Source organism: Pteropus vampyrus, unplaced genomic scaffold, assembly GCF_000151845.1.
Source record: "Pteropus vampyrus isolate Shadow unplaced genomic scaffold, Pvam_2.0 Scaffold225, whole genome shotgun sequence".
Classification (NCBI taxonomy): Eukaryota; Metazoa; Chordata; class Mammalia; order Chiroptera; family Pteropodidae; genus Pteropus; species Pteropus vampyrus.
Genome location: NW_011889006.1, coordinates 2,082,541 through 2,096,575, shown reverse-complemented (window position 1 = coordinate 2,096,575; position 14,035 = coordinate 2,082,541). Strand labels below are relative to the sequence as shown.

The 14,035-nt window shown below is 40.3% G+C and overlaps 1 protein-coding gene and 1 non-coding gene across 2 annotated transcripts in view; one reads left to right on the top strand and one right to left on the bottom strand.

Moving 5' to 3' along the window:
- Positions 1-9,759, top strand: part of TCP11 (t-complex 11) — a 24,289-nt gene extending 14,530 nt beyond the window's left edge. Inside the window, exons 5-11 of the mRNA XM_011373506.2 lie at positions 2,622-2,742; positions 6,083-6,303; positions 6,978-7,114; positions 7,382-7,599; positions 7,695-7,876; positions 8,660-8,826; positions 9,328-9,759. Of these exons, the coding sequence (XP_011371808.2) occupies positions 2,622-2,742; positions 6,083-6,303; positions 6,978-7,114; positions 7,382-7,599; positions 7,695-7,876; positions 8,660-8,826; positions 9,328-9,560 (1,279 nt within the window). The 3' untranslated portion in view covers positions 9,561-9,759. The remainder of the gene's footprint in view (positions 1-2,621; positions 2,743-6,082; positions 6,304-6,977; positions 7,115-7,381; positions 7,600-7,694; positions 7,877-8,659; positions 8,827-9,327) is intronic.
- Positions 9,760-12,176: 2,417 nt separating this feature from the next.
- On the bottom strand, positions 12,177-12,298 carry LOC111747498. The gene has a single exon (XR_002783561.1). It is a non-coding gene; the product is annotated as a 5S ribosomal RNA (ribosomal RNA).
- Positions 12,299-14,035: the final 1,737 nt, after the last annotated feature.

Below are 14,035 nucleotides of genomic sequence, written 5' to 3'. Positions count from 1 at the left end.
AAACAGCTTGGTATAGTTGAACACAAGATATTATGAGGTAGGAGGAGTTAAATTAGAAAGGGAGGCAGAGTACTATCAGGAAGTTATACAGTATAAGCCATTTATGCTGGCAGTGATGGAAAGCCCTTAAAGGACTTTAAATAGGCATGATATCATGAACACAGTTGCATCTTAGAAAAATCATTGATTTTAGAGTGCATTGGTGGAGTACTGATTAGAAAGAGACAGAACCGAAGGCAGGGAGGCAAGTTAATAGACTATGGCAGTAGTCCAGGTAAGAGATGATAATAGGAAAGAATACATTCCAGAGACATTTAAGAATCAAAATTGATGTAACTTTGGGGATAGACCGATAAATAGGAGAAGAGTTAAGAACAATTCCAGTATGCACTGGACCATTAGATTATAGTTGGTTACCTCTGATGATGGAGATTTGTGTGTTGACAGAGGAACTTTGACTTGTTTTATTCATCTTTATATTGCTTTTTTTTTTCTTTTTACAAGGAGCGTGCAGTACTACTGTTAGTTGTTTGTTTGTTTGTTTTTAAAGGAGGAGATGTTTAATTCAAGAAAACCAATAGCTATTTGGAAATTATTAGATACAGCCTCAGAATTTTCAAATAGTTCTTTTTCTTCTTATTTGTCTAACTCTGTGGGACGAAGACATCATTTAAATAAACATTCAGAGAAAAAAATAATTCCTGTAGTTTTTTCAATTGTCTTAATTTTTTAAGAGTAGTTTTAGTTCTACAGAAAAATGATCAGAAAGTACAGAGTTCCCCTGTGCACAGTTCCCCCTATCATTTACATCTTGTACTAGTGTGGTACATTTGTATAATTGATTATCCAGTATTAACACATCTTTATTAAGTCCATAGTTTACTTTGGGGTTAACTTTTTGTGTCGTACATTTTATGGGTTTTAAAAACGTATAATGACATATTCACCATTACTATATCATGCAGAGTGATTTCACTGCCCTAAAAGTCCACTGTTCTCTACCTACCCATCCTTCTGTTCCATTCTCCCTCCCAAATCCTTGGCAACCACTGTCTCCATAGGCTTCCAGAATGTCCTATAGTTGGACTCATATAGTATGTATGTAGTCTTTTTCAGATTGGCTTCTTTCACTTAGCAGTGTGCATTTAAGATTCTTCCATGTATTTTAGGGTCTTGCTAGCTCATTCCTTTTCAGCACTGATTAATATTCCATTGTCTGAATGTTACAGTTTATCCACTCACCTACAGAATGATACCTTAGTTGCTTCCCAGTTTTGGCAGTTGTAAATAAAGCTGCTATAAACCTCCATTTGCAGGTTTTTGTGTGGGCATAAGTTTTCAGCTCGCCTGAGTAAATACCAAGGAGCATGATTGCTGGATCGTATGGCAAGAGTATGTTTAGCTTTGTAAGAAACTGCCAAACCCTCTTCCAGAGTGGCTGTATCATTTTGCATTCCCACCAGCAATGAATGAGAGTTCGTGCTGTTCCACATCCTCATCAACATTTGGTGTTGTTAGTGTTTTGGATTTTGGAGTAGGGGTATCTCATCTTTATTTTAATTTGCAGTTCCCTAAGGATATATAATGATGAGTATCTTTTCACATGCTTATTTGCCATTTGTATATCTACTTTGCTGAGGTGTCTGTTCAGGTCTTTTCTCATTTTAAATTTGGATTTTATCGAGTTTCAAGAGTTCTTTGTATATTTTGGATAACAGCCCTTTGTCAGATATGTGTTTAGCAAAGATCGTCTGTGGCTTGTTCTCTTAACAGTGTCTCTCATAGACCAGAAGTTTTTAATTTTAATGTAGTTCAACTTACCAATGTTTTCTTTCTTTGATCTTGTTTTTGGTATTGTATTTAAAAGTAATTATCATGCCCAAGGTCACTAGATTTTCTGTTATTTTCTAGAAATTTTATAGTTTCACATTTTACATTTAGGTCTATGATCTCTTTGTGTAAGGTATAAGATCTGTGTCTAGAGTCATATTTTTGCATATGATATCCAGTTGTTCCAGCACCATTTGTTGAAAAGACTGTCCTTACTAGGTTGAATTACCTTTACTTCTCCTGATTTTCTAAGGAGAAAAAAGACAGATCTTTCTGGCTTCCATGACTGGCTACATGGTGATACCGCTGAGACTGAGAATATAGGAGGAACAAGTTTATAGGGGGAAGAGAGTGAATTCAATTTTAGACCTACTGATTTAGAAATAAATAAATATGAGTATTCAGGTATTGCCAAAGAAGGAAAATTCTTTCTTTCATTTTAGGACTATAAGAAAATGAAAGATCATTTAGTTTATTGCTATATTTATACATAAATGAAAACTAAGCTAGATGCAAAATCAGTGCTAAAAGCTCACGGTTCTCCCTGCTGCATAGGAAGCGCTGTTCTGGAACCGTAAGGAGCACTTCTGAGAGGTTTTGTTGATGCCTTTGACACCCAAGTATAACCCCAGCTTGTTCAACTCTGTTGCAGTTCAAATACAGTTTCTGGCCTTCCCCTGTCAGTATAATGGTCTTCTATGATATCAGAGGGTATTTGGGGCTTAGGAAATAATGACCTTATGGCAGTTTTTAGATAGAGAAAATAATTCACTTATTTAATCTTCTTACAGTCTGGATGGCAAGGTCAAGGAGAAAATGCACAATGCCTTTTGGGATCATCTTAAAGAGCAGCTATCAGCTACTCCCCCAGACTTCAGCTGTGCTCTTGAACTTCTAAAAGAAATTAAAGAGGTAGGTGACCAACCTTCCATTTGTAGATATAAAGTTCCTAGACATCTCCAGTTCATTTGAATGTCAGTGGCTAGCAAATCCTAACTGAGCATGATCCATGAATCAGACAGAATCTAATCAGTAGATAGAAGTCACACAGTAATTTCAACAAGGAAGTTTTGTTATAAAAATTATTATAACAGGGAATTGGAGAAATGGGGTCTTTGGACTAGTAAGAAGCAAAGAGAACTCTAAAGAATACTGGTATATCAGATATAAGAAGAACCCACTATACCCCTAGGGCTGATGTAGGACTCCCAAGGACTCATTTTAGAGGGCAAAGCTGTGCCAGGGGAAGTTGCTGGCTTTTGTATGCTGCTGGCCACCGTACACTGCAGGAGCTAGGTGCTGGAGCACCCATCTGTGCTTCGGGAGCCTGACACTAGAGAAGCCACTCAGGCTGTAGAAGCTGGCTGCCAGCAAAGCCACACATACTGCAGGAGCTTGCCAAGTGAGCATTCCAGAACCAGAAAGAAAAGCTTTTGCCTTTTGTAATGTCTTTCTAGCATGTGATAGACACACCCGAAGGTAACCCCCCAGTGATCTACACCCTGATATAATTCTCTGTCCTTGAGTGTGGACAAGATCTGTAACCTGTCTCTTAACCAATGGAATATGGCAAAGGTGATGAGATGTCACATTTCGTTATGTAAGACTCTGTCTTAGCAGCCTGGAGAGAATGAGTCTCCTGCTGGCCTTGATGAAGCAAACAGGTATGTTGTGAACTGCCTATGGAGAGGGGCCGCATGGCAAAGAAATGCAGGTGGCCTCTAGGACCAGCCTCCCACTGACACTCAATAAGAAGCTGGGGTCCTCAAGTATACAGCTGTAAGGAAATGAATTCAGCCAACAATCTGAATGAGTTTGATAACAGATTGTTCCCCAGTCAAGGTTCCAAATAAGATTGCAGCACAGCCACCACCTTGAGTATAGCCTGTGAGACCCTGAACAGAAGACCCAGTTAAAGCTGTGAGATAATAAATGTATATGCTGTTTTAAGTCTCTCTTAAGTTTGTTATGCAGCACAGAAAACTAATAGTGTCTTCTACAGATGAAGCTTAAAATTTACCATCTGGTAAAGGAAAACTAAAGGGACTTCGTTTTTTCAGAGAAGAGAAAAAGAGAATGGATTTGGAGCTGAGAGAGAAATTGATAAATGTCACATTCCACTCCTTCGGCCACTGAGCTTTCATGTGCACGCTTCTACACACATTTGAACTCCTGGATTGTCCAATCTTATAGCTCTGTAGATCAGACAACAAACACCTAGTTCCACAAGGGAAGCTCAGACCATGTGGTCACCCGTCCTGTGATGGGGTGTTTACTTTTCTGCCAAGGCCTAGGAGCAAGCCAGAAACTTTCTCAAAAGGCAAATAGTTATCTTCAGAAGAGGGTATAGATTTACTCCAAAATCCTAGAGATCTGTGTTGTGATGCTGCTACTGGTACTTGCCAGAGGCTCTCTGTGTCATCCTTACTTGCCATAAATGCTTCAGATATCATTGAACCTGCTGGGTCATAAGGCTCAAGTGGTAGAGTGGCTTGTGTGGCAGCCTGAACTTGGGGCAGAGCCTACTCTGGCTCTGGTTCCACTTGAAATTGGCAACCTTGTGAGTGACTCTAAATGAGTGTCAGGTAAGAACATTTAAACCTGTGAAGAATTTTTATAAGAGTTTGAGTTTATTTGAGCCAAACTGACAACATGCCAGGAAGCAAGATCTTCAGTGCTCCAGAGGATGACAGTTTTGCATTTTCTTTTATTTTTTATTTTTTAATTTTTATTTTACTTTTTTTTGCAGTTTGTTTTATACATTTAGAATGAGAGAATGTAAGGAAGATTAGATTTAACATGATTATGTACTCCCTTGAGGGGTCCTGAAAAAGGATTACTCTGGCATTTCAAGGATGTGTTAACCTAGATACATAAGAACAATGGACAGGGCTGGCTTAAGGCAAAGAGAAACCTTTTACTAAAGAAGTTATATGCCTCAGTGGTGACTACCCCATGACCTTCCGAGTTAGCAATTATGATCAGATCACCCTGCGAGGTTAGTTTCTGTCACTTGACTTGTAGATTGATCACAGAGCCCCTTTTTCATCCACAAAACTCAAATGTGGTGTAGGTCGCATTGAAAACCCAAAAAGGCCTTTAAGTGTCTTTTTCTTCCATGGTGGGTGGTTCGAGGTACAGCAGTTTGTCTTTCACCTCGGAGGGGATAGCTTGACAAGGTCTAGACCACTGAAGCTTGGGCAACTTCACTGAGGTGAAGGGCCACTGAATTTTTTGGGGGATTATCTGCCCCTCTAGTTCGCATGTCTTTCTAAGGCATCTAAAATACTTGCTACTTCCTGCTCATCAGATCCAGTGGACATATAGCCATTTGAATTTGAACCTCACTCATGGTACCAATTTTGTATCAGTCAGGGTCCAGTCAGGAGAAAGAAACTAGGCAGTAATTTGAACAAAGAGAAGCTGGTGCTGCAGGAGCTTGCTGAGGTGGAGCACACCAGAACCAAGAAGGAGGACCTCTTTAGCATCCTCTACTAACAAAACTTAACATTGTGCCAGCCAGCAAAGTAAAAATATATAAAGGGTCTGGCTCCATTTTCAGAGTAGGCACTGAAGGGTAGACTTGGAACTGAGAGGCTCCAAATTGATAACTGGCATAGTTTACCATTTAAATAGATAATAAGGAGCAACTTGCATTGTATTTGTTCAAGATGAAGCTAAACAGATGGGATCTTGCTATGACAACACCAGTACTCCATTCAGTCAAACAAATGTTCATTGAATCCCAGCCCTTGCCCCCCACCATGTTTTGTATATTACAGAGGCACAGAGATAAAGGAGTGTCTCTGATCATAGGGAGCTTATGTTTTTGGGTTAACAGGCTATTTCCAGTTACTCTTAACAGTCCCCTTGCCTATTTTATCCTTGCCCTTTGAAGTAAAATTTCAAAAATGCCTGCTTTTTGAAACGAAGAGTTCCTCATTCCCATGTAATGGTATGTATTTTAAATTTGTTGCACCTGTGTTTCTTTTTACCACACTCCTTTATCTCTTCATCTCTTTCTGCCCTGAAAATGATATATTATTGCGATAATTGAATTCCTAAAGCCTTGAACTATTACTTGTCCCCTAAACAAAGATAAATAGAACTCCTTAGGAAATTTAGGAACCCGATATCTTGATCCTTAAAAGACACAGGCTGGCATATCTTTATCTAAAGGGTTGTCCATTAGAGAAAGTTTGGGGCTCTAAACAGAATGCAACTCCTTCTTTGACTTTTCTTTCCTGGGTAGATCTTGCTGTCACTGCTGTTACCACGCCAGAACCGCCTAAGAAATGAGATCGAAGAAGCTCTGGACATGGACCTCCTTAGGCAGGAAGCAGAACATGGGGCCCTAAATGTCCCGCATCTCTCTAAGTACATTCTCAACACGATGACGTTGCTGTGTGCACCAGTTCGAGATGAAGCAGTCCAGAAACTAGAGAACGTTACAGACTCTATTTGGTTACTGAGGTGTGAAACTTGATCCCTGGGCGAGGAAAAGCTGGGCGGGACACTGGACGAAAGCTCCGGTGTTGGCTGGCTCTTCCCTGTTGAAGACCTGACAGACTCCTTTCTCTCTGGCCTGTTAGCTTTCCTTTTCCAAAGATGGCCTCGCCAGGGCCCTTTAGTTTTCCTTAGATTGTTTGGGCCTCCTGTATACCATCCTACCATAAAACATTAGTATATGTGATCTTTTTTTCCAAGGAGTTCAAACATCACTTTCCCAAGTTTTCTCATCGTAGTTCACGCAATACGAGGGGACGGGAGTGGGAGGCTATCCCTATTTCCTAGCTATAGAAACCAAGACTCAGAAAGTTAAAAAAGGTGAAATAGCATCTCTTATAATCCCACTTCCCAGAGAGAATTGTTAGCATACTGGTGTTTTTTCCCACTGACTACCTTTTTAAAGAGACAACAGAATGATTGTTGTGGAAAGATATCTAGCTCATAGGCTTCAAGGTCCAGAGACTTATCTGTTCCTAGCTCTGCCACTCACTCTGGGCCTTGGGTACTGGGCCACATGTCATCTTTTGTAAATTTAAGAGGCAAGATTAAGTTAGTTCTAAAGCCCCTTCTAATTCTACAATACAGTGATTTAATGACTCCTTGTATAGTATAACTATTCTATTTTCTCTTTATGTTAGAGGGATCTTCCAGGTTCTGGGCCTGATGAAAATGGACATGGTGAACTACACTATCCAGAGCCTTCAACCCCACCTACAGGAACATTCCATCCAGCATGAACGGGCTAAATTCCAGGAACTCCTCAACAAGCAGCCTAGTATGTATATAATTTGAGGGCAGGTGTGCGGAGGTACGACCTTGGGTCTGACTTTTATGATGCTAAGAGGTATTCTGTCTCTTTTAAGGAACAAAAATTTTCTCAAGTAGGGAGAGGGAGAAGGAACAGTTATCTAAGACATAAAGACACCCCCACCCCCCAAATCATTTATTTATTGATTAGGAGTATATTTTGAAAAGAACCATAGTCTTGAAGCCTCAGGGATGCAGATGCCGAAGATGCTTACACACTCTGTTCCTGTTACAGGCCTCCTTGATCATACCACCAAATGGCTCACCCAAGCGGTAGCAGACCTCACCATGCTGCCTCCAACTTGCCCTGACACTCCTGACTCCTCCAGTGTGGCCTGCACCTCTCTAAATGAGGCAGCCAACAACCCAGAGCCCCTCAGCCCCGCTATGGTGCTATCCCAGGGCTTCCTGAACCTTCTTCTCTGGGACCCTGAAAATGAAGAGTTCCCTGAGGTAGGGCTATGTGGGGCATTACCCTGTTGTTTTGTATTCAGGACTTCCACCAGGACCCTCCTCTCCTGACAGCCTGTCCTTCCCTGCTTCCTCAGACACTGCTGATGGATAGAACGCGGCTGCAGGAACTGGAGTCCCAGTTGCACCAGTTAACCATCCTGGCCTCAGTTTTGCTAGTGGCCAGTAGTTTCTCTGGCAGTGTTCTGTTTGGCTCGCCTCAGTTTGTGGATAAGCTGAAACGCATAACCAAAGCCCTCATGGAGGAGTTTAATTCCAGGTGAGCTGCACAGATTTTTTTTTTTTTAAGTAGATGATATTTGGTATGGAGACATAGGCAGATAATGAATGATAGCTTACATTCCACCACAAACCACAGAAAGGCCCTTTGGAATCATTTGTAAAGGTCGTTGGTGTCTTTCCATAAGTTGTCTTGAGGCTTGTGACAAAGAAAAATAAACCCGTCTTCCAAAAAGAGTAGTGTGGAGGATAATTTGCTATAAAATGGTTCATTATTTTATTTGCTACAAAGGAGTTATTATCTGGTTGAGTGGATGATGGTAGGCTCATCTCTGTATATCTAGGAGTTGATCACCAGTAAGCAATATTGATTGAAAGTTCACTGTGTGTAGGGCATCACACCAAAGGAATCGGAAGGCCAGGATTGTCACTATAATTGGTGAGAGTAGGACAAATGACCATGGAAAATGTCCAAGAAAGTCTTAAAAATGTATCTACATATACACAGATTCCATGGGGCTAAAGAATACTGAGTCGATCCAAGAGCAGAACCAAACCCTTGTCCAGAGTTTATTTTAGTTTATTTTGTTTACTAAGAAGTAGGACATGGTATTATATATAGATATTAGTTGATATCTTGAGGCTAAGAGTGAAGACACTGAACCTACCCAGTGACCTCTGGTGCTTTCAGGGGCTGGGGTAAGGGTAGGAAGATGTCTGGGAGTCTTTCTCGAGTGGCTTCTGGTGTGGAGCTTTCCCAGGCTCTGGCCTTATGCCAGGGCCCCACCTGCTGGGTACCAGCTTACTCTCCTTTGTGGTCTAGGTCTGAGGAGGCTATGCTGATGACTGTGAGTGAACAGGTATCTCAGGAAATCCATCAAAGCCTCAAGAACATGGGCCTTGTTTCTCTGAGCAGTGACAACACAGCATCTTTGATAGGACAGCTCCAAAACATTGCCAAGAAGGAGAACTGTGTCCGCAGTGTCATTGGTGAGTATGCCTTGGGTGGTGAGAACATTGTGGGGAGAGATTCCAACCCTAGAAGTCAGTTACTGAACCATTTAACAACATAAAAGCCATGATCATTGAGCAAGTCACTGTTTAAGCTTTAGTTTTTTCAAAATGCTTGACTGAAATATCTTAAAGACCAGCTCTGTGGTTCTAAAGAAGATTTGCACCCAGGAATTCATGACTTCTAGGTATGGCATAGTGTTATGTCAAATACTCAGTAGGATCTAACCGATGGAGACTTAAGAAATCTTTAGAATAGTCAAAGATTTCCTAGCCCATTAGTTTTTGATCTTTGCTTTGTCTTTGGGAGCTAGATAGCAGCCCCCTACCCCCAAAACAAAACAAATTTCCTTATCTGTAGCTAAGTGGGCAGGTTAGTGAATATCTCAGTTAACTTAGAACTTGAGTGAGTACAGGGGTACTGTTTCTCCCTGAAAACTGTTTGCCCTTTCTCTTCTCACTGTCTTTTCCTGCTCATAGATCAGCGGATCCATTTGTTTCTCAAATGCTGTTTGGTTCTTGGAGTGCAGCGATCTCTGTTAGATCTCCCTGGAGGCCTTACTCTCATTGAGGCAGAACTGGCAGAACTGGGCCAAAAGTTTGTCAACCTAACGCACCACAATCAGCAGGTATTTGGCCCCTACTACACGGAGATCCTAAGAACCCTCATCCCCCAACGCCAGGCACCGGAAACAGAAGCACAGTCTCTTTGATAGCACCAGCTGCAGGCCCTGGCACCTTGGACCCAGGAGAGAAGCCCATCATTTTCCTGGGGTGACATCACCAGTGACCAACAAAGCAGCAAGCCTTCCTCCTCTCCTGCAGCCAACACCAGAGCTGTAGTGATCACTCATGTCACGCCGACTGGCCCAAACCCATATAAATTTCACTAATAAACTTGTGAACTGCAAGCAAACCACTGTTCTTGTGCTACAGCTATGGCCAGGCCCTGTGCCCTCAGCCCCCAACTAGCTAAGAAGCCAACAGGCCCCTAGTTTTTTCTCCACTGGCTAGATGCTCCCTTCAGTGTGAGAAGCTGAGAAGCCAAGAGACCCAGGTGCTAGCATTGTTTTTTCTACAGGTAAAAGCATCTTTCTGAGGGCCCTGAGAACTCTGTGGAATTATGTAGAATGTGAGTATAAGAGCTCCTCCAGAAGTTAGAAATTTGTTTTGTCCAATTCAGCTCGGGATTGGACATGGTCAAAAAATTATTAGGAGCCTCATTTCTCAGACCAAATTTCCCTGAAAGTTTTAAGTGGTACAATGAGGAGTCAAGAAATAGTAAGAGCTTCAGCTTCCTCTTCCGTTGCAGGGTCTGAAGCATGTGCACTCCGGGGCTGGATACAATTGGAGGTTGGCTGCTGCAAGCATACTGTTGAGGACAGGTTTTAGAGTTCATGGGATTTCTCTCTCAAGTATCTAGAGTTCAGTCTCAAACAGTTAGGTCAGTGACTGACTTAGATCAGGTCTTTCCTTGGTCCTGTTCTCTAGCAAATGAGTCTCACTTTCCCGACAGAGGTGGAACAGCTTCCATCCTTCTTCCTACTTCCAGTCTGGGACTTTAATTGGCAGTTTTGGTCATGGGCTCCCATTTGGCATCACAAACAAGAGATGTTCTGAAAGGACTCGGCCTTGTGTCCTGGGGTTGCAGCGATCCAAACCATCATTCTCAGTGTGACTGCAGCAGACCAGGCCACCTAGGGGCTCAAATGACGTAATGTTCCATTCAGATTCAACCCCCCTTTTTTTGTAATGCACAAGAGAAAATGGCAATTCACTTATGCGCTTTCAAGGTAAGGTAAAGACAAACAGAGTTCTCAGCATTTCAGGAGATGTAGGAAACTGAACATAACACGCTTAATCTAGGAAAACCAACTGAAGAGGGATTTGAGTTCCATTAGCCCAGGTCCTCCTCCTAATTGACTTCCTTTTTAGACAGTAGAGCCTAGATGGGTGGCACAGCCAGGTCAACAGAGTGACATTTACTATGACTGGAAAAACTGGAGGGCCTGGACCATTCAAAATTTCTAATCTTGTAGCTAGACATCCCCAGGATGGAGAAGCCCAGGAAAGGGAGTCTGTTAAATAAACAGTTTACCTAGATGGATTCTCTGATTTGCAACAATTAATTTGAATTTTCTAAAGTCCACATTTTAGAAGCCTCATTATCTTAGAGGCAGAAGTGCTTTGGAGGGATTCCTGTGAAGAGGACTGCTTGGCTGGTGGGTGCAGACACCGGGCTGACAATAGACCCTTGCTCTGTACTTATTAATTAAAATAGGAAACAATTGATTTCTTAGAAATTTTGAGTTAATTTTCTTGTGCTTCCACATGGAAGAGACAGGGATCCTGACCTGAACAAGGAAAGATAGTTCCATTCAATCCTGCACGTGGTTTGAGGGATATACATTTAAAATTGTGATAAAATACACATAAAATTTACCTTTAGTGATAATTAGTACATATTCAATGTTGTGCAACTGTCACTACTGTCTGATTCCAGAACACTTTCATCACAAGAGAAGGAAATTCCATACCCATTAAGCAGTCACCTCTCATTCTTCCCTCCCCATAGACCCTGGCGATCAATAATCTGCTTTTTGTTTCAGTGGATTTTCTGACTCTAGATAAATAGAATCACATAGTGAGGTCTGTGACTGGCTTCTTTCAGTCAGTATGTTCTAAAGATTTATCGTGTTGTAGCATGTATCAATACTTCATTCCTTTTAATGGCTACATAAAATTCCATGGATATACCACATTTTATTTATCCATTAAGTAGCTGACGGACATTTGGTTTGTTTTTACTTTTTGGCTTTTGTGAGTGGTGGTGCTATGAATATTTGTTTGTATACAAGTTTTTGTTTGAACACTTGTTTTCAGTGCTTTTAAGTAGAATATACCCAGGAGTAGAATTGGTGGGTCATATAGTAATTCTTATGTTTAATTTATTGACAAACCACTATAGTTGTTTTCAGAGTGGCTGCACCATTTTACATTCCCACCAGCAATGTATGAGGCTTTAAATTTCTCCACATTTTCACCAACGCTTATTTTCCTTTTTTTTTTTTAATTGTAGGCCTCTTGGTGTGTGGAATCTCATTGTGGTTTTGACTTGCATTTTCCTAATAGCTAGTGATATTGAACATATTTTCAGGTGCTTATTGGACATTCACATAAATGCCTATTTTGGTTCTTTGCCCATTATTGAATTGGATTATGGTTGTTGTTTCTTTTTTCTTTTTTTTTTAAGGCGAGGCAACCCTTGGTTGACCTTAGATTGCAAGGACCTTACAATCCCTTATTTCTTTTATTTGTTTTATTTTTTAGGCCTACAACAGCACCTGGTCTTCTTAGGTGGTCTCCCATCCAAGTACTAACCAGGCCCAACCCTGCTTAGCTTCCGAGATCAGATGGGATCGGGCTTATTCAGGGTGGCATGGCTGTAGACTGAATTGGATTGTTTTGTTGTTGTTTTAAGAGACCTTTATATATTCTGGATACTAGACCCTTGTCAGATATATGATTTGCAAACATTTTCTCCTGTTCTACAGATAGTCTGTTCACTTTCTTGATGGTGTCCTTTGATGCACAAAAATTATAATTTTGATTAAGTCCAGTTTATTAGGTTTTATTTTTATGGATCGTGCTTTGGGTGTGAAGTCTAAGAACTCTTTGCCTAGGCTTAGATCTTGAAGATTTTCTCCCATATTTTTTGCTAAAAGTTTTACAGTTATATGTTTTACATTTAAGTCTGTGATCCATTTCAAGTTAATTTTTATATAAAGTGTGAGTCTTAGGTTGAAGTACTTTTTTTTTTTTTCCAGCCTATGGACATCTAACTGCTCCAGCATCATTCATTGAAAAGGCTGTCTTTCCTCTACTGAATTGTTTTTATACCTTTGTTAAAAATCAGTCAGGCATATTTGTATGAGTCTCTTTCTTGATCATCTATTCTGTTCCATTGATCTCTCTCTCTCTCTCTCTCTGCCATACCACACAGTAATGATTGCTGTAGCTATATAATAAGTCTTAAAATTGGGTAGATTGATTTTCCCACTTTATTCTTTTTCAAAGTTGTTTTAGCTATTTTAGTTTCTTCTATATACTAAGCTTGTCTAGAACTACAAAAAATATTGCTGAGATTTTGATAGGTGTTATATTAAACCTGTGTTATCAGTGTGAGAGAATTGACATCTTTACTATGCTGAGTATTCCAATCTTTGAACAACATGGTATTTCTTTAGTTCTTTAGATCTTCTTTGAGTTCTTTCATTAGCTTTGTGTAGTTTTCATCATACCAGTCCTACGTTTTGTTAGATTTATACCTAAGGATTTCATTTTCTTGAGTGATTATAAATAGTGTCGTATTTTAAATTGTGTCCACGTGTTCATTTCTAATAGACAGAAATACAGTTGATTTTCATACGTTTATCTTGTATCCTACTACCTCGCTTAACTCATTTATTCTAATAATTTTTTTGTAGGTTCCTTGGAATTTATGCAGACAACCATGTACAATAGTCCCCTCTTATCCACGGTTTCTCTTTCTGTGGTGGTTGTTTCCCATGGCCAACCACAGTCCGAAAATATTAAATGGAAAATTCCAAAAATAAACAATTCATAAATTTTAAATTGCATATGTCATTCTAACTGTCTCACTCTGTCCTGTCTGGGACGTGAATCATCCCTTTGCCCAGTGTATCCACACTGTATATTCTACCTGCTAGTTAATCACTTAGTCTGGGTTATTAGATTGACTGTTTGATATCACAATGTTTGTGTTTGAGTAAATCTTATTTTACCTAATAATGGCCCCGAAGTGCAAGAGTAGTGATGCTGGCAATTTGAATATGCCAAAGAGAAGCTTTAACGTGTATGTATGTATAGGAAAAAACATAGTGTATGTAAGGGTTGGTACTATCCAAGATTTCAGACATCTATTGGGGGTTCTGGAATATATCCCCAAATGGAAAAGGGAAGAAGACTACTGTAATCTGCACATGACAATTTTATTTATTCCTTTCTGCTATGAATGCCTTTTCTTTTCTTGCCTTGTTGCACTGGCTAGAACTCTGAGCACTTTAAGATTGGTGATAGTGGAATCCTTTCCTTGTTCCCAATCTTAGGAGGAAAAATTGTCTTTCACCATTAAATGTTAGTTGCATATTTTCGTAGATGCTCTTTA